Source organism: Drosophila willistoni, chromosome 3R (genome assembly GCF_018902025.1).
Source record: "Drosophila willistoni isolate 14030-0811.24 chromosome 3R, UCI_dwil_1.1, whole genome shotgun sequence".
NCBI lineage: Eukaryota > Metazoa > Arthropoda > Insecta > Diptera > Drosophilidae > Drosophila > Drosophila willistoni.
This window is the reverse complement of record NC_061086.1, coordinates 2,355,120-2,372,846: the sequence shown is the minus strand read 5'-3', so window position 1 is coordinate 2,372,846 and position 17,727 is coordinate 2,355,120. Positions and strand designations below refer to the sequence as shown.

Genomic DNA, 17,727 nt, shown 5'->3' with positions numbered 1-17,727 from the left:
GTTTTACCAAAGTCTGTTCTAAACACACCAAACCTCAAATCTCTTAAATTAAAAGGATTGAAACCCAATTCAGATTAAATTGATTCGTCAAAAAATTTGAGGAAGTCTCTAAACTTGTATTTCAAGTAAAAATTATACTGAATCAAATTATTAAATGTTTTTCAACATTGCCAAAATTGTATTTTAAGAAATCTTTAAGAAACAGAGAATTTAATGGGAATTGATAATAATTGCCACTGCTGTCTTTTTTGTTCATCAGATTGACAAAATCAACCACTGTGCGACGCCGACGCCAAAAATGTGTAAGCTACTCCCCAAAATACAAAAAAAAAAATAATAATAAAAAAAAACAATACAAAAATTACCTATGTACATCTTTATATAGAAACTGTATAGTATACACTGTCCAAAAAAAAAATAAATTGTACAATTTTAATCGAAAGTGTTCTTGTTCGTTTCTTCTTTCTCTCTCTCTCTCTCTCTTTGTCTCTAGAGAACTGTGTACACTGTTCCGATTTTATTGTTAATCTTACCAGATAAAACTATAAATATTTTTAAACTTTTAAATATAAGTTAGAATCAGTGTTCAGTTAACATTTCTTGTGATAATTGTAAAAGGTTTGGAAAAGAGAATGTTGCAAGAGCAAGAAATGGATTTAGCCCACAACTATTTCGAATTCTCTCCTTTGGGTTCTAAATTATGATTAATATTTGTCATTTGTCAGATAAGTTGATCAACGGTTATTCACAAATTTTCCACTCTACGAGTATAGTGTGCGATAATTTGCTTTAATTGACGACAACAATTTTGTTGCTCACTGTACACACGGGTAAAATGACAATTTTCGGGGTTTGTGTGTGCGTTTTAATTGTTGAAATCGGCATGGCATGATGCCAACTCATACACATTGGCAGATGGGGCTATCATTCAATTTCAATTGTGTTATTATATTATGCCCAGTGTACGATTTGACGCTTTCTTAAAGCCAGCTCGCTGGATGCGCCATGGCAACGGCATGCAGGTGGCAGCAGCAGCAGCAGCCCAAGCAGCAACAACAGCAGCAGCAGCTTGAGCGGCTGGAGCGTTTCTGGGATGGGGCATTGGGGCCGAGTTGAGCCGAGCCGGTTGAAGCGTGAGTAACAGCAGAAAGCCCTGCACAGTCGATAAAACACATTCGAAACGAACAGCAGCGGTAGCGGTATAATAATCAACGTAACGCTTACGATACGATACGCCGGCAATTGCAATGCCAATTTCATTCCATTCATATTCATTCATGCGACTGTGAGACGGTGAAAAACGGTGTGCTGGGCCTCGGCGGCCGATTTGTTTAGTCTGTGCCTGTGTCTGTTGTCTGCCTTTTGGCTTTCGGAAAGCTCTGCTGTCTGGCAGCACTTTCTTTTCGTGCTCACCCGATCCTTTCTTCTGACTTCACTTGGCACTGGTGGCTTTCATTTTCGATCGGTACCCCGACTCCCGACCCTGCATCGACCGGTTCAGCTTCTTCGATTGTCTGAGGCATTACTTAATCCATTCCAACACTGATGTAATCGTAGTCCTGGTTAGCATGAGATTTCTGGGCCTGGATTTCGTCATGTTGACATCGCTGCTGCTGCTGCAGGTGATGGCCATTCGACAGTCGCGCGAAATCATCATTACAGATGCGGTAGGTGGTTGCGGTGGTTTGTGATACTGGGGGATAGTGATGGGAGAGGCCCAAACTCGAGGTGGGGTGTCTGATGAATTCCTAATGACTTGAATGTCACAACGCACGCGTCGCATGGCCTCCAAATGTCAAGCGATAAATGTGCCAACATTGTTTGGCGTGCGTCTGATGTGGTTTTTGTAGTTGTCTTATTTCTTGTTTGTTTAATGTTTGCCAACACGAACTTCCTGCAGGTGCGACGTATTCAGCACGACGGCTACAATGTGGAGGAACACAGGGTGGCTACAAAGGATGGCTACGTGTTGACTCTGCATCGTATACCGCAGGTGGATCCGATCCACGGTCAGGTGCTTCGACGACCCGTTGTCTTTCTGCTCTCCGGCCTGTATGCCTCTTCGGATGTGTACGTAGTATTAATCAGAGATACTTCCGCTTGCTGATTACATTCATCTCTTTCTCTCTCTTTGTCGCTTTCTTTCTCTCTATCTTCGCAGTTGGTTGTTAAATGGACGAGAAGATTCGCTAGCTTATCTATTATGGCGCGCCGGCTATGACGTTTGGCTGGGAAACAACAGGGGCAATATTTACTGCCGTCACAATCTCTGGATGAACACCACGGAGCGTGAGTTCTGGAATTTCAGTTGGCACGAAATGAGTGTCTACGACATGCCTGCCCAGATAGATTACATTCTGCGATCGAGCAGTGTGCCGAAAATGCATTTTGTGGGCATCTCACAGGGTGGCACCGTGTTCCTGGTGCTAAACTCTATACTGCCGCAGTACAACGCAGTTTTCAAGACTGCCACACTCTTGGCCCCGGTGGCCTATGTGAGTAACACAAAGAGCGGATTGGCCAAGGTCATAGGGCCGATTCTGGGTACTCGCAATTATGTATCCAAAATGCTCGAGGGCGTCGAGATGTTCTCGACCAATAAGTTCTTTAAGAAATTTCTCTCCATGACCTGTCTGGAGAACGAGAAGCCCTTGGTGTGCATCACTCGGCTTTGGCCAGCCGTAGGCTACGACACCCGTTTCCTCAACAAGACTCTGCTGCCTGATCTAATGGCCAATTTTCCGGCGGGGGGCTCGGTAAAGCAATTGATGCACTACTTCCAGGGTTATGTGTCGACCAAGTTTCGACAGTATGACTATGGGCCGGAGCGTAACTGGCTGCACTATCAGCAGCTGGAGCCCCCCGAATATGCTCTGGAGAATGTGACCACGCCCATTACGATATTCTTCTCGGAGAATGATTATATTGTTGCCCCGGCTGACATTTGGCGGTTGGTGTCACGTCTGCCAAACGTGGAGGCCGTATACAAAGTTCCCTGGAAGCGGTGGAATCACTTTGACTTCATCTGTGGACTGGGAGTGCGAGAATATATTTTCGACAACATCGTTATCTCCATGAATCGCTATGAGCGACGCCGTCGCTGACCGTCTCTTAGCAGGAGCACAACTAGAACGACTTACCAAGAGTGCCAAAAACAGAACAATTTGAGAAACTGAATCTGCAGTTGTACCGACTGATTAAGTAATATAGACTATAGTCCCTTTTTTTATTACAACTTAGATCTAAGGCTCCAAAAACGATTCATTAAAAAAAAAGTTATTATTTCAATTGGTTGAGTAGACGTTTAAAATAATTAAAATAATTTATCCAATTCCGTTTTTTGTGCCCATCTTCCCAGTGTAAGTAGCTCGTTTTTCGATGCCTGCTGTAGTCCACTGCTGTTACTGGTTTTAAGTGCTGACGAAAAATTGGAGAATAAATTCTGAAATATTTTAATTGTGCGCATTAGAACACTCAACAATCAACACAAATTGAGGCTCATATTAAATAATATGGGGATAGGACTAAATGACAAAGATTATTAAGACTTCTATTTCGGCATCCTCGGTCCTAAGTATCCAGTCCCCGAGTTTGCCATTTGGCTAAATACTTCATACATTGAAGAATTCGGAACCCATTAAAGCATTCAATTTTTCTCACCCAATAAACCAATCTTCTCAACTTTACTGTCATTACTTCCATAAAATGGTTTTTGAATAGCTTCATATTTTATATCTCAGTTGCAGAATGGAAACCAAAACCAGATCTGCAAACCAATGGGTTTCTTCTTGATATAACGTTTCTCGTCCAATAGGCTTTATCATTAATTTCAATTAATCGTAAATATTTATTTTTATTAAACCTTCCTAGTCCACGAATGCCTTCAATTCAATGATTTCAATTTGCAATTATTTATTTTAATCACTTGCTTTTGTCTAACATTAATTTGTTTAAGTTGATCCAGAAAACATATGCTAAAAAGTTAGTTGTCAATAAGAAAGCATCTTTGTTATTTATTTTAGTATAAGGTCGATTTATTGCGCTGTTTCCAACTTTGATGATACATTTGTTTGTAATGTTTTGACCAGAGGATGATTTCTGGACTCGTACCTCATCCTTTAATTGGGTTTTATCGAGGAAGCTAATAAGCTTCCATCACCATCGAAACCTTAAATTTATAAATGACTTCCGAATGTGACAGAAGTTTAAGCGAAAACGACTGTTATTTATAGATCTTACCCAAGATAATGCATTGGCTCTTAAACAGCATTCTGACTAGACGTCTGAAATGAAGTCACCCACTTGACCTGCCATTTAGACTAGAAAGTTGAATGGTGATTCCACCCCCATTTAATGATTACCTTTGACAATACTTGCTTAAGGTCCATTTAGGATAGATCGCAAATAAAATAAGATCGCGAATCTCTACCACTCTGGTGTTTTGGATCAACTTTATAGTAGATTTATCGATTCGTATTCGGATGGGTAATTTTTGTGTTTAGTAATTATTTCCCTTTTTTTTGACACATCCTGGTCCCTTTATTATTTTTTGGTTTTTCATATTTATTATTACATTTATTTGTTTTTCATTAAAAAACCACGTGTATTTGTATAATTTTTTCCCCACATGCTGTACAGAAAGCATAGTATGTACATATATTGCTACATATTTCCATTTGATTCACAAAATTTGAATATTTTTCTCAGATTTTTACTAAATTTGGTTTACATTTAGATCTTTGTGGTGTTTTTCTTTTAAATGGAATGTCCAAAAAAAATTTAACTTGACTTACAATTAAATCTACCTGCCCCATTCAGTATGCTATATTTTTTTCTTTTTTGCTTAAAAGCAAAAAATGTTGATATCGCTGCTTCTTCACGCGAGTTGAGATTAGGTAAAGGTTAAAGGCTTTAATATGTTAATAACTAATTCCAGACTTCAAGAGAGAAATACCAAAGCTTAGTAATAGGTCATAAAAGACTGAAGAGCATGTCGAGTTCGAGATATCAACTCACAAAAGAAGATTGCAAATCTGCACTATATGTATTATATTCGATGAATTTACATAATAAAATAAATAAAATTACTTTATTTCTTCATGCTCTGTGCAACAGGTGGAAATGTTAAATGGAATGGGAGAGAAAGCGATGGTGGGCGATAGAATATTTGAATGGTAATGTAATATTCTCTATAAGACGCATTCGTGGGAGAAATTCTAATTGTAATTGTACAAGAGCTATGCCTTAAATAACCTGATTAATATTAAATAGTAAGTGCCAACGAACGAGGATACAATATTTCGAAATCATGGTAAGTGCTTTAGGGTCTTTAAACTTTAAACACAAAATTCAAAGTGAATCGAATTGCAGGGAAACCATTTCCCATCATTATGGTTTATGGTGATTGTTTTATTGAATATATATATATATAGCCCATAAAAATTACAAGGGGATCCCCTGTTTATTTCGTAATTTGCCTTGTTTTATAATTACTGTTTTATTGGCGTATTAATGTAAACTAAGCAGAGAAATTGTATCTTCTTGATAAGTATTTTCAGTCTCCTCTATCTTAAGAAACGCTCAATACACAAACATACCCAAGTCGCTAAGTAGCACAACTTTAATTTCAACTATGTAAAACTATTTCAACTATTAAAAACCGACAATTGTACATGTATTTTTAACTGATTGGTTTTGCTTTTGAGAAAGTGTAATGACCAATAACAGATATTTGTAATCTTTGTAATCATGTAAGTTTGCCATCTAATTTATGACCAGCAAATGACATAAAAATTTAGAACACAAATGTTGTTGACCGGCGCTTAGATGTGGAAAGAATAAGTCACTGTTCGATATACATGTGTCAAGAATTTCTTTATATTTACATTCGGTTTTCAGTTTTGTTATTTATCAGATGAAATCCGTCTACAATATTTACACAATTTGTTGTCTAATTGGGTGCAGGATAGGCAGAATATGTGTCTATGTGGCGACGTAAAGTCAGTGCCTTCGGGCTGACCACTGCATGGGTCAGAGTGGACAAAAGTGTTTTGGCCTTTGGATAGTCCTTCTGCATGGCCATTACAACGGCCAGATTGTAGCGCACCACATTCTGAGCTGCGTCGAGAGACTTGAGCTGCCAATCACGAGTCTCTAGATCAAAGGCATTTAGTGTTCCGACGAATGATGGGTCCAGGTGATCGCGAGCTTCAGTAGGCTTGTGCATCCGCATTAACGCTTCGGCGGCGTACATGTGAGCCAGCAATCTGAGAAAGATTATCAATTTAAGTGAGAATTGGGGCCCACTAGAAATGGAAATGGGACTAACTTGTGGGCATCCGACAACCGTTCGCAGTGGAGCATTTGTTGGGCCATTTCCAAAGCCGTCACATAATCCTCAAGGCGCAGTGAGACATAACTATGCGCAGCATAAATGGCGGCAAGCATATTCTCTAATGATTCTATACTAATTGGCTTTGATGGGTTGCAAAAATTATTGTCCTGCAAATGTCGCCACGATTGCTGGTCCAGATCACTTTTCTGCTCTGGTGAGTCCTCCGACAAAACGACAACATGAAAATTTGCCTTATAATGGAGAGTAAGCGACAGGGCGTTTCGTAAGCACAGGGCAGCAAATTCTAATGTAAGCTCAGGCACAGCTGCCGACTGAGGACTGTAGAGGAAAATCCAATTCATTAATTTCCAGGAAGATGCTAGAGAAAACATCATCTAGACATTTGTACTTACGCATATTGCTTTTTCCTGGCATTGTGTTCGTTGGCAGGCAGAAATTGTCGCTCTTCCTCTTGCACTTTCTGTCCAAATAAGCGAAAAATAAATTGAAATTTCATTCGGGTGCCCCAAAGCGGCAACTTACCGCCTCATGTTGCATAATGCAGGCCTCCGCCATGCGCAGCCATAGTCGGGGATTGCTGTGATATTGCTTGATTGGCACAAGAAAACATTGGAACGCCTCCTTGGCACGCCGTAGATGAAGCATGGCAATTCCCAGATTGTACAGAATCTCGCAGGAGTGGGCCGAGCTCATGGTCTGCAGCGTTCTCTGCCTCAAATTGAAAGCCAACTGCTTATCAAAGTTGAGGGCATTCTGAAAGAACTTTGCCGCAATAGCATAGTGACGCACTCTTAAATGGATGACGCCCATGTTGTTGGCAATGCAAGTACTGAGGTGTGGAGTAATGGTACTGAAACGGATTCTCGATTAGCGATTCTTTGAAATCCCTGAAAACTGATAGTTCTTACCCAGACTGAGTGCATTCATTGTTAATGCGCATCAATTGCTTTGCGGCCATTTGAAAGTCCTTCATAATGTAGTACTGCTGCGCTTTAAGAGCTGCATATTCCGGACTGCCATCCTCGGTTATAAGCACGGGCTTTCGATTGAGGACGTGCGTCAGCAGCTGCAGTAGTTGCAAGCTAGTACCTTTGCTTCCCTCGTTACCCACACGAGCTACGACTGGATCAGAAGATCCCACAGTGGCGGCTGCAGCAGTGGCCTCCTCTGGGTTGCTGGCACTCGTGTTGTTGCTGCTGCTGCTGCTGGTGTTGGTGGTGTTTGTGGTAGGGACGATGGTTGGAGCACTGGATACTAAATTGAGTTTGTATTGTAAGTGGTCCAGAAACGCCTCGGCGCGATTCAACTGATTGGTAGCTAGGAGCAGCTGCAGTTGCAGTGTGGCCACCAGGGCCAAAATGGTCTTCTCTAAAGCCTCCATACGACCGACTAATGGAGCCAACTTTTCCAAGGCGGTTGCATACATGTGCCGATGGTAGTAGATGACCGCCTTGTTATAGCGTGCTACAGTCGCAGCACTACCCCCTCCCCCATGTTTCAGCGACAGGCCAACAGTTACTCCCTCGGTGCCACTGGCCACGGAGCCAGAGCCAGGTATGGGCTTGACGTCTAGAACCAATTCTTCTAAGTCCTGCAATAACGTAGCGTGCTGGGTGCAGCCGCTTTTGTAATAGTTAACTACAGCCGTGTTGTGCCGTAAAATGGGTCTGCTGTTTTCTCCCTTGGACTCCAGCTGCTGCAGAAGCTCCAGACAGCGGTCGTACTCGTTGCTGTAAGAATAGGGGCAACAGAATAAACTTAGACGGATGGACTTACTATATGGAGCTTGTCTTACTTGTTGAATTGCTCATGGGCTTTGCACAGCAAGCTGTAGTTTTCATCTTCGTTTTGGGTTCTTGTTGTCTCCGCAAAATCCATGCGAACCAGGGGCTGCTTTTAAAAAACTAGGCTGTTAGACGTGTAAATATGGAAAAATTTGCGATATAAATATATATATATGCCGTATGTATGTTCTGTACACTCAACTCGACTGGGAATAGTAATTTGATTTACACAATTTATTTTAAATTATTTAGTTTATATTATTTAGCTTATATTTCTCAGTGCAGACACTTTGCCTCGACTTTAGAGCTGGGAAATCCATCGATGGCTCCATCGATAGTATCGATGGAATTTATAAAGTGCGATAGTATCGAACTTGATTTGTGCGTGGTCACGTGTTCAGTAAAGTGCAGAATAATAATTTGTTACAAATTGTTCTAGTTAATTAAACATAATCTTCTGCATATAATACAACACATTGGTGACAAAGTATTCGGGACGTTTGTGATAGGAGGCATAAAGATCACCGGTATAGTGTATACTTTTAGGGTATCTATCACTAGATTGAAATATATAAATGAAGTTATTCTTTTTGTTTCATAGCACAATAAGTGTATCACCATGAAGTTTTAGTTTTTTGTTTAAGAAGTTAATTAAATGGACTTAAAAAAGATAATTAACCATTTTGTATTTCATTTGCGTGGTGTAACCATTCTTGCACCGAATAACCCTTTCAAATGAAACCATCGATACTGTCGACTTTTTTCCTTCGCTGCAAAATCCATCGAGGGGGGAGACTATCGATGGACTCCCAGCTCTAGTGACATGAATCTAACACAGTGAGCCAGTTCGAAGGGGAGCCTGAAATATAGTGGGAGCCGAGCTCCGAGTACTTTTTTCCACCTATTTTTGTTTTTGATGTTTATGTAGGGTATCGCCGAGACGTTTGACTTTTTGAAGAAATTTAGCACTTATTACAAAAATTCAATTTTTTTCTGGAAAGAAATCAACGAGAAATTTGAATAAAAAATTACACAAAAATCAACTATACATTGGAATTATTTTAATTTGATTCGAAGTACAATATTATTCACTAAATTGATTCAAAATATTCAATAATTGTTAGGTTTTTTTTTGTTTTATACAATATTATGTAGGTATGTATATGATGATGGAGGGGAATTTACTGCTGCAATTTGAAAAACAATAATAATTCAAATTTTACACAGAACAACTAATGGTAATGAGTGGGGATAACAGGGGCAGGGGAAGGGGGCAGAGGCAGGCCGTGAGCGTTAGGGGCCACGCGTCAAATGCGGCACGCTCCAAAATTTTAAGTAATGAGCAGGGGAGAAGCCTGCCACGAAATATTTGACAATTTTATGTATTATTATGTACACTATTCGGTATATATATATATATGTATACATTTGTCGTGTATATAATAAATGTATATGTATGTATATATACATATATTTCATATTTTATGTATACTATTGCATATAAACTTGAATTTAGCATTTGCATAAAAATTCCCAACACTTCAACTAGAGGCTCAACATTAACTGAGCAGTTCCCATCATCATCATTATCATTTTCAGATTCCACTTCCATTGTCCTCTCTTCCTCCCTAAATTGTTCGTTCGAGTCATTGCATTGATGTGGTTGGTTTTGGCCCTCACAATTGATCACTTATGTGTTGCGTATCTTGCCGGGTACGTAGTTCTTATCGATGACATTCTCCTGCAGGAACATATGCAGGCACCTTTCATTTTGCGCCAGTGGATGGCCAGCTATTTTGTTAATGAACGCCTCCAAACCCTTGCGCCGCTCCTCGATAAAATTTTCATCGAAGATGCCCTCATCTCCCCTAAATGGCATTTGTCGTTTCCAAGCTTTGCCCGGCAGCGGGGGCACAACAATCTGTAAAGAATGTTTATGTCACTATCGATTCAGAAGATGATCACTCTGCCTACTCACTTTGCTGTCCCGTTCCAGCTCATTTCTCAGCCATTCAAAATCGCTGTATCGTCGTCTTACACTGGACTCCTTCACTTTAAAAACCGGCAAGTTGGTCTGGAAAAGTTTAAAAATATGGAAATGGGAAAATGAAAACACTTAGTGACCCGCATGACTCAATCACAGCAATGGATGCCGTTGCTGCAATTGTGACTAATAGTTATCGCTCCGATTCGTTTTATAGGCGTATCACACACACACACAGATACACATATGCATATGTATGTACATATATGCGCAGTCATTCACCGCAATCACTTATCAACGCTTTTTTTTTGGTACCATTCGTTTGGCTGTTACTTGGATATCAATTTGGACTTACTCTCATACGAACTTCATAGTCCGTGTACCGTTTCTTGCCCGCCGCCATCGTGGTCAGTGGATTGACCACGTCGATTTCAAGGAAATTGGCCGGCACCGCGTACGCATCGTCCAGTGTTTGTTTTTTCACATTCAAACGGCGAGTCGCATCGGCGGTCCCATCCTCAACCATCATTCTGATGCTGCAGTAGAAGCTCTAATTGCAATTGTGGTAGACGCCCCCCTTTGTACAAACGGGTTTCTTGTGGTGTAGTGCTGGTCTTTCCCTTCTTTTATTTATTGTTGTTGTTGTGTTGTGGCTGGTGCTGCTACTGCTGTTGCTTCTCTCTTCTCACTCTATTGGAATGCCGCAATTTTCGAGAACTTTGTTGTCCTTTGTGCTACCCTTTGTTTGGGTTACACTGTCTGTATTAACTAATATAATTTAATTAATGTTTAACTACAACAACACAAACTTTCCAATAAATTGTAGTGTGACCGGTCTACATCCGCTATCGATTAATTTTAGGGTTGCTCCACGGTAGCTACAATATATCGATATTTTAACGAAATTAATGGCAACCCTACGGTCATGTGATGGCACGTGACGTCAGAGCAAATTTTACACTTCCAGAGTAATTTTTCTTCGTACTCCGCAACGACTCGCAGGCCTGGAATTTTGCGTGTGTCGCTCAGTATTAATTCGAAACTGAAAAATTGTATGTCAAGAACAATACGACCAAGTGAATTTTATCTAAAAATTGAACTAATTTATTGATTTGAGCAATTAAATTCACCAACGCCGTTTGTGATTTGTTCTATTTTTCCAGCTCGAAATTTGCTGTGCACTTTTCAAAATAAAAAGAGAACAAAATGAATGCCCAACAAGCACAACGGGAGCATGTCCTGGCCGTCTCCAGGGACTTTATCTCGCAACCACGCCTGAGTGAGTACCATTGTAATAAAAAATTACTTAAAAATTGTGACAATTGACAAGAAAAGACAAGGCGAACAACCGAAAGCGCTTCACGGGTCCGCCATGACAGTTTGCACGAATCTGGGTGTAAGGCAAAAAGCATAAGAATCAATAAGGTATTTTGCGCCACCACTGGCGCAAGGGGCTTCTCAATCTTTTGTAATTGTGAAATATAGGCAAATAATAATGAATCTGTAATTAATTAGTGTTTTAGCAACCGACAAAGTGTTGTAAATTCAATTTTACGAAAAATTTTCACTGTCACATGACTTTTGTGTTGTGACAGAGCAGTAGCAGCAGCTCAGCTGTTTGCTCTCTTGTCAGTAAGCGGGCACCTGACTACGAATGGGGTGGAGAGGCGAGAGTTAAAAATCCAATTGGAAACTGAAGTTGAGTTATTAAGTTGAGTTGAGTTGATTAACGATTTATGTAACGGGATGCAGTTAAAACTCTAAAACAATTTTAATTCATGTTATATTATGGAAAAAGAGTGGCTTTGCTTTTCGATTTTCGATTCTCTGTGATTTTGCATTATCAATTCCTTAAAAATTGGCTGCAGCTCGTGGATAGTCAGCTGACATAATTTACCCCGTTACTCCCCCTCCCACGATCACAACTTTTTTCGGTTGACAGTTGAGTTTCTTATCAGTTAAATTTTCTACTGGTTGTGTTTCATGTGAGCGGTAGAATCCAACAAAATAAATACGTATTTATTTTTTACTATTTTCTTTTCCCTTTCACACATCTTTCCGTCCGTAGCCTACAAGACTGTGTCTGGTGTGAACGGTCCTCTGGTTATTCTCGATGAGGTCAAGTTCCCCAAATTCGCTGAGATTGTGCAGCTCCGTCTGGCTGATGGCACCGTCCGGTCTGGTCAAGTGCTGGAGGTGAGTGGTTCCAAGGCTGTCGTTCAGGTGTTCGAGGGTACCTCGGGTATTGATGCCAAGAACACTCTGTGCGAGTTCACCGGCGATATTCTGCGCACTCCCGTGTCCGAGGACATGTTGGGCCGTGTCTTCAACGGCTCTGGCAAGCCCATCGACAAGGGACCCCCAATTTTGGCTGAGGACTTCTTGGATATTCAGGGCCAGCCCATTAATCCCTGGTCACGTATCTATCCAGAGGAAATGATTCAAACCGGTATTTCGGCCATCGATGTGATGAACTCGATTGCCCGTGGCCAGAAGATTCCTATTTTCTCAGCTGCTGGTTTACCGCACAATGAAATTGCTGCTCAGATCTGTCGTCAGGCTGGTCTGGTCAAGCTGCCAGGCAAGTCCGTGCTGGACGACCATACCGATAACTTTGCCATCGTGTTCGCTGCCATGGGTGTCAATATGGAAACTGCCCGATTCTTTAAGCAGGATTTCGAAGAGAACGGCTCTATGGAGAATGTGTGTCTGTTCCTTAACTTGGCCAACGATCCAACTATTGAACGTATCATCACTCCCCGTTTGGCTCTGACAGCTGCCGAATTCTTGGCCTACCAGTGCGAGAAGCACGTGCTGGTTATCTTGACCGACATGTCTTCATACGCTGAAGCTTTGCGTGAGGTGTCCGCTGCCCGTGAGGAGGTGCCCGGTCGTCGTGGTTTCCCAGGTTACATGTACACCGATTTGGCCACCATTTACGAACGCGCCGGTCGTGTGGAAGGTCGCAATGGCTCTATTACCCAGATTCCCATTCTGACTATGCCCAACGATGATATTACCCATCCCATTCCCGATTTGACTGGTTACATTACTGAGGGACAGATCTACGTTGATCGTCAGTTGCACAACAGACAAATCTACCCACCAGTCAATGTGTTGCCATCCCTGTCGCGTCTGATGAAGTCTGCTATTGGTGAGGGCATGACCCGCAAGGATCACTCAGATGTCTCTAATCAGCTTTACGCTTGTTACGCCATCGGCAAGGATGTCCAGGCCATGAAGGCTGTGGTCGGTGAGGAGGCCTTGACGCCCGACGATTTGCTCTACTTGGAATTCTTGACCAAGTTCGAGAAGAATTTCATCTCTCAGGTGAGCTTAGACGTACAGTTAGGTCAATGACCATGTTTAATTTCTCTTGATTTACAGGGCAACTACGAGAACCGCACTGTCTTTGAATCCTTGGATATTGGCTGGCAGCTGCTGCGTATCTTCCCCAAGGAGATGTTGAAACGTATTCCAGCCTCCATTTTGGCTGAATTCTATCCTAGGGACTCCCGCCATTAGATTCTGATTCTTGATTGTTTTTTTGTTTTTGATTTTTGTCCAAAATTTTGTTTCATTCATAATTTAAGCCGGCGGAGCTATCCGCTTTTGCAATATCCCGCTGTGTATGTGTTTATCTTGATATATCCACATACATAAAGCCACAATATATATATATTTATATATAATATCGTATCTATTTGTTCAACCTTTGCGATAGCCGATCTAGTTAAATAATATTCAACGGAGCAAAAACAAAAAAAAAAAAAAGAATAGAAAGAACAACTATTTTAATGCGTGTCGTAGTCGTCGCCGTCGTTATCGTTGTCGTCCTCCTATCGTTGTACATAAATAATTGAATTGTTTAATCGTCGCAAATTACTTTGTACACTCAATGTTTTTTTTCCCTATTTCGCGCGTTCATTTTGTTAAAGTTTACAACATTTTCTTTGTTAGGTTTTAAGTTTGTGCTCTATAAATTATCATTTCTTTATTTGAATCGACGTTGCATTCCAAACCAAAATTCAGTTTCTTGTTGCTTTTATTTTGATTTGTCGCGCTTCGATATCAGTTCGCACAAGTATTAGACACTTTTTCCCCGTAACCGTACCCCGTCCCTTACCATAATTTCCTGTCCCCGCACTGCGCACGGATCTTTGTAAACACTTTGTACAGCAACTCAAATAATAAAAAAAAAAATAAATAAATGAAATACTAAGTTCAAAAATAAAAAGAAAAAAAAAAATGCCAGAAATGTCTTAAACGTAGGCAATGTAGACAACTAATCGGAATCATTTTTTTCAATTTTTTGATTAATCAATTGTTAATGAAATCTGCATTAATGCCATCCAAATCTGTTTGTTGCGTGGTAATAGTCACGGGTGAACAAATCACTTGATCAACAGCATAAACAACAAAAATATGTTCAACTAATCGTATGTTTAAAGAATAATTAATGATTCATATATATGTATAAATTATAGAACATTTAAATGATGAGTTAATAAATTACACACCAAATCATGTTAAATCCAACAAAAACCAATCTCTTCCAAAGAAGATACGAAAACCAATGTGCAATCGAATTCAATAGTGCATGTGTTCTGAATAATCTGAAGCAACTGACAAAGGGGTATCTGTCAGTTATGTCAAAGGATTGCAATCATATGGATGGCATATTTTGATTTACTTAGTCTCGAATCTTAAAGCTGTGAATCACATTTTCTGTGGTTTAAATAGGGTAATCTTTTTGCGCCTTTAGTTGCATTTCGATGCATTAAGTTTTTAAAATATAGGTACTGTATATACGATCGAGAGTACTAAGCTCAGATAATTCATATTAATATTAAATCAAAGAAGCTAACTTCGGCTATGCCGAAATTTATATACCCTTGCAGTCCTTGGCACTAATTTTTACATTTTGAAATTTCTATCCCTGCAACTCGGTTCATTAATAACAACACAAACAAAACATTATTACTCTTTCTACTAAAATTTTTTTCCTTCTTTCATCATTCCCTAAGCAAAGCACGTCACGCGACACATACAGTTTATGTAGCATTGCTCTGTTGATTTGATGATGACGTAGTAGGCAGCAAGCAGCGCTGCCGGCAGAATTTGAACCGATTTTTATTGACCGTAACTTATGTTCTATTTATCCAATCGGATTGAAATTTTGGGATCTGATGTTTTATATTCAATACTATTATCAGGCCCGGACTGGCCCACCGGGCAACCGGGCAAATGACCGGTGGGCCCTCAAGGTAGGGGGTGATGTGGGGGTGTTTTGATGAAATTTCATGTAGTAGAGTAGCAGTTTTTAGTCACTAGGGCCCTTCGTACGAGGTTCCCACTAAGAATCATTTTTGTACCATAACAAATCGATGGGCGCTGGGGCCCCTGTCGTTCACAGGCTCTGTAAGACATTCGATTTTCAGGCATTGTTTTCCAAAGCGAAGAAGTATTATGTAGCAGAGGACTTAATTTATTTTTACTATGTTTTAATATACAAGGTTCCCAGTAAAATACGCCGCACAAAAAGAAAAGGTTACTGGGTGAGAAAACCCGTGATGAACCAATCGATGAACCTCAATAAAAATTTATGGTAGAAGTTCACAATGTCATTATTGATAAAACCATTTGTGCAATCAAATCACGGTTTACGGAACATGGAAAACTAGCAGCAGATTTCTCATGCCTCGACCCGAATAATTTTCCTCATATCGTAGCTGTTTCTTGCTGTTTCTTGCATTGAAAGATCATTTTCCAAGTTAAAATATGTCAAAAACAGATTGAGAAGCTGTTTGACGCAAAAGCATTTAGAAACTTTCTTGCTTATGGCAGTTGAAAAAAAAACTTGAATCAAATTGAAGATGAACGAATTCTTAACGCCTTATCCTTACGGAGCAATTTATTTGAAAAGCTTTTGACTGTTTGATGAGTGTTAAAATCTAGTAAAATTACGCCTTACGTAGAAGCGCATTGGTAAAGAAAAAAATAGGCAAATAAAAATGTTTGTTTATTTGTAAGAAGTCGTTTTTGTTTTATTCACATAAACGATCATACTTGATGTAAAACCCAAAAAAGCATATAATATAGGGGGCCCTTCAACTTGTGCCCGGTGGACCCTTAGGGTCCCAGTCCGGGCCTGACTATCATGGTAGTAAATTTCATGGGGATACTCCAATTTTTATGAAAATGTTTTTTCTAGAGCTATATGATATAGTGGTCCGATCCTGATAATTTACTTGCCGCTCCAGATAATAAAAAGCACAAAAAAATTTCAGCTTGATAGCTCTTAAGATGGCTGAGTAAATGGCTATATCGACTCAGCTTCTCATGCTGATTAAGAAAATATATACTTTATGGGGTCGGAAACGTCTCCTTCTGTGCGTTAGAAACATCTGACCAATTTTATAATACCCTCTGCAAGGGTATAAAAAGGCAAGGATTTAATTTTTGTAATATGATTTTGTAATAATTTCTTCCTCTTTACTAGAAGGATTCAAAATTAGGAATTTAAGAATTTTTTTTTTAACAAATGCAAGTTTTTTTATTTCTCGTAAATATATTGGGAACATTTTTTGGGTAAATTTAAATTCCGCAATTATTAGGGACTCCTCAATAAATGTTTATTGTTTCGTAGAGTATGACACGTCCAATGCTAAGACAATTTTTTTTTGGGGAAAGAAATACTAACTACTGAGTAATAAACATTTGTATCTAAGTTGAGACAATTTAACTTGTTGAATCATCGAAAGTGTGTGAGTGTCGGCCAAACTGGTTTATTTGTCGTCATCAATGAATCGAAGAGAAATCGTGGCTTTAGAAATATTAAATCAATTGAGGCACCATTTAGAGACCTCATAGATCTGGTGGGATTTTAGAATGGGGCATTATATATAAACCCTCCGCGTATTGAAGTTTCCAGGACGAAGGGGTCCATCATTGATGGTAGATGTATCTGCTCCTTGAGGAAACCTGTGAGTACCGTTTGAGTACTATCGCCGAGTTTGATGTATATCTGATATCGTAAATCAGACCAATCAATTTGTTCAAGTTTCAGCTAATTAAGTTATCCAAATTATTTTGTTATTATTGCAATAAAATTGTCTTTTGATTTAAAATTGATCATTATTTTATATAAAAACGAAGGTTAAAAACTGCCAGCAAATATGAACTTTTCTTTTCAGAACAAATTTTGACTAAATATTTTGCTCGAAAAATAATATTTATCTGTTGCATTATTTAACTTAAGAACAAAAGGGATAAATCTTATATTCAGAACAAAATGTGGGTTAAATTGATCATAAACAATGGCTTATTTATAATCGAATTGCTTAAATGCATCTCAAAAAAATTTCCAGTGACTTCATTGTTAAATCTATTTGCTCAGCCGATATGGGAATTCCGGGTTTGGGGCAACTCTTGATCCTATATAAGCGGCAGATCAAATCCAAGCAAGCAATATATTTCAGTAAAGATGAAGTTAACAGTTACTTTATTAGTTCTCGCAATTGTCCTTTATATGACCAGCTTGGGTGCTGCTCAAAGGTGTCGTGACGATTGTAATCGTTATCCTAATGTAGAAGTTTGTGGAC

General features: G+C 39.6%; 4 protein-coding genes across 5 annotated transcripts; 2 read left to right on the top strand and 2 right to left on the bottom strand.

Moving 5' to 3' along the window:
• Positions 1 to 1,089: 1,089 nt before the first annotated feature.
• On the top strand, positions 1,090 to 3,288 carry LOC6651506 (lipase 3). The gene is made up of 3 exons (XM_002072627.4): positions 1,090 to 1,667; positions 1,901 to 2,070; positions 2,162 to 3,288. The coding sequence occupies exons 1-3, from the start codon at positions 1,569 to 1,571 to the stop codon at positions 3,102 to 3,104; spliced, it is 1,212 nt and encodes a 403-aa protein (XP_002072663.1). The 5' UTR covers positions 1,090 to 1,568; the 3' UTR covers positions 3,105 to 3,288.
• Positions 3,289 to 5,855: 2,567 nt separating this feature from the next.
• On the bottom strand, positions 5,856 to 8,516 carry LOC6651505 (CCR4-NOT transcription complex subunit 10). 2 transcript variants are annotated; one of them, XM_023180318.2, is made up of 7 exons: positions 8,342 to 8,516; positions 8,151 to 8,264; positions 7,264 to 8,085; positions 6,878 to 7,205; positions 6,748 to 6,815; positions 6,329 to 6,673; positions 5,856 to 6,266 (listed from the first exon to the last, which is right to left on the bottom strand). In XM_023180318.2, the coding sequence occupies exons 2-7, from the start codon at positions 8,231 to 8,233 to the stop codon at positions 5,951 to 5,953; spliced, it is 1,962 nt and encodes a 653-aa protein (XP_023036086.1). In that variant the 5' UTR covers positions 8,234 to 8,264; positions 8,342 to 8,516; the 3' UTR covers positions 5,856 to 5,950. The 2 variants fall into 2 exon arrangements, with proteins under 2 accessions (XP_023036086.1, XP_046865191.1); XM_047009235.1 differs by lacking the exon at positions 8,342 to 8,516 and having other exon boundaries at positions 8,151 to 8,303.
• Positions 8,517 to 9,185: 669 nt separating this feature from the next.
• Positions 9,186 to 10,951, bottom strand: LOC6651504 (sorting nexin-12). The gene is made up of 3 exons (XM_002072625.4): positions 10,479 to 10,951; positions 10,118 to 10,213; positions 9,186 to 10,060 (listed from the first exon to the last, which is right to left on the bottom strand). The coding sequence occupies exons 1-3, from the start codon at positions 10,650 to 10,652 to the stop codon at positions 9,830 to 9,832; spliced, it is 501 nt and encodes a 166-aa protein (XP_002072661.1). The 5' UTR covers positions 10,653 to 10,951; the 3' UTR covers positions 9,186 to 9,829.
• Positions 10,952 to 11,092: 141 nt separating this feature from the next.
• Positions 11,093 to 14,657, top strand: LOC6651503 (V-type proton ATPase subunit B). Its single transcript, XM_002072624.4, has 4 exons — positions 11,093 to 11,175; positions 11,287 to 11,402; positions 12,192 to 13,453; positions 13,511 to 14,657. The coding sequence occupies exons 2-4, from the start codon at positions 11,330 to 11,332 to the stop codon at positions 13,646 to 13,648; spliced, it is 1,473 nt and encodes a 490-aa protein (XP_002072660.1). The 5' UTR covers positions 11,093 to 11,175; positions 11,287 to 11,329; the 3' UTR covers positions 13,649 to 14,657.
• Positions 14,658 to 17,727: the final 3,070 nt, after the last annotated feature.

What these genes read in the sequence shown, in the direction of transcription:
- LOC6651503 (XM_002072624.4), top strand. Translation starts at nt 11,330, where the DNA reads ATGAATGCCCAACAAGCACAACGGGAGCATGTCCTGGCCGTCTCCAGG. An exon ending in TATCTCGCAACCACGCCTGA is followed by an intron (nt 11,403 to 12,191) that starts GTGAGTACCATT and finishes TTCCGTCCGTAG; the next exon opens with CCTACAAGACTGTGTCTGGT. An exon ending in AGAAGAATTTCATCTCTCAG is followed by an intron (nt 13,454 to 13,510) that starts GTGAGCTTAGAC and finishes CTTGATTTACAG; the next exon opens with GGCAACTACGAGAACCGCAC.
- LOC6651505 (XM_023180318.2), bottom strand. Translation starts at nt 8,233, where the DNA reads ATGGATTTTGCGGAGACAACAAGAACCCAAAACGAAGATGAAAACTAC. An exon ending in AATGAATGCACTCAGTCTGG is followed by an intron (nt 7,206 to 7,263) that starts GTAAGAACTATC and finishes AATCCGTTTCAG; the next exon opens with TACCATTACTCCACACCTCA. An exon ending in GCCAGGAAAAAGCAATATGC is followed by an intron (nt 6,674 to 6,747) that starts GTAAGTACAAAT and finishes TTTCCTCTACAG; the next exon opens with TCCTCAGTCGGCAGCTGTGC.
- LOC6651504 (XM_002072625.4), bottom strand. Translation starts at nt 10,652, where the DNA reads ATGATGGTTGAGGATGGGACCGCCGATGCGACTCGCCGTTTGAATGTG. An exon ending in ACTATGAAGTTCGTATGAGA is followed by an intron (nt 10,214 to 10,478) that starts GTAAGTCCAAAT and finishes AAACTTTTCCAG; the next exon opens with ACCAACTTGCCGGTTTTTAA. An exon ending in AGCTGGAACGGGACAGCAAA is followed by an intron (nt 10,061 to 10,117) that starts GTGAGTAGGCAG and finishes CATTCTTTACAG; the next exon opens with ATTGTTGTGCCCCCGCTGCC.
- LOC6651506 (XM_002072627.4), top strand. Translation starts at nt 1,569, where the DNA reads ATGAGATTTCTGGGCCTGGATTTCGTCATGTTGACATCGCTGCTGCTG. An exon ending in AAATCATCATTACAGATGCG is followed by an intron (nt 1,668 to 1,900) that starts GTAGGTGGTTGC and finishes AACTTCCTGCAG; the next exon opens with GTGCGACGTATTCAGCACGA. An exon ending in CTGTATGCCTCTTCGGATGT is followed by an intron (nt 2,071 to 2,161) that starts GTACGTAGTATT and finishes CTATCTTCGCAG; the next exon opens with TTGGTTGTTAAATGGACGAG.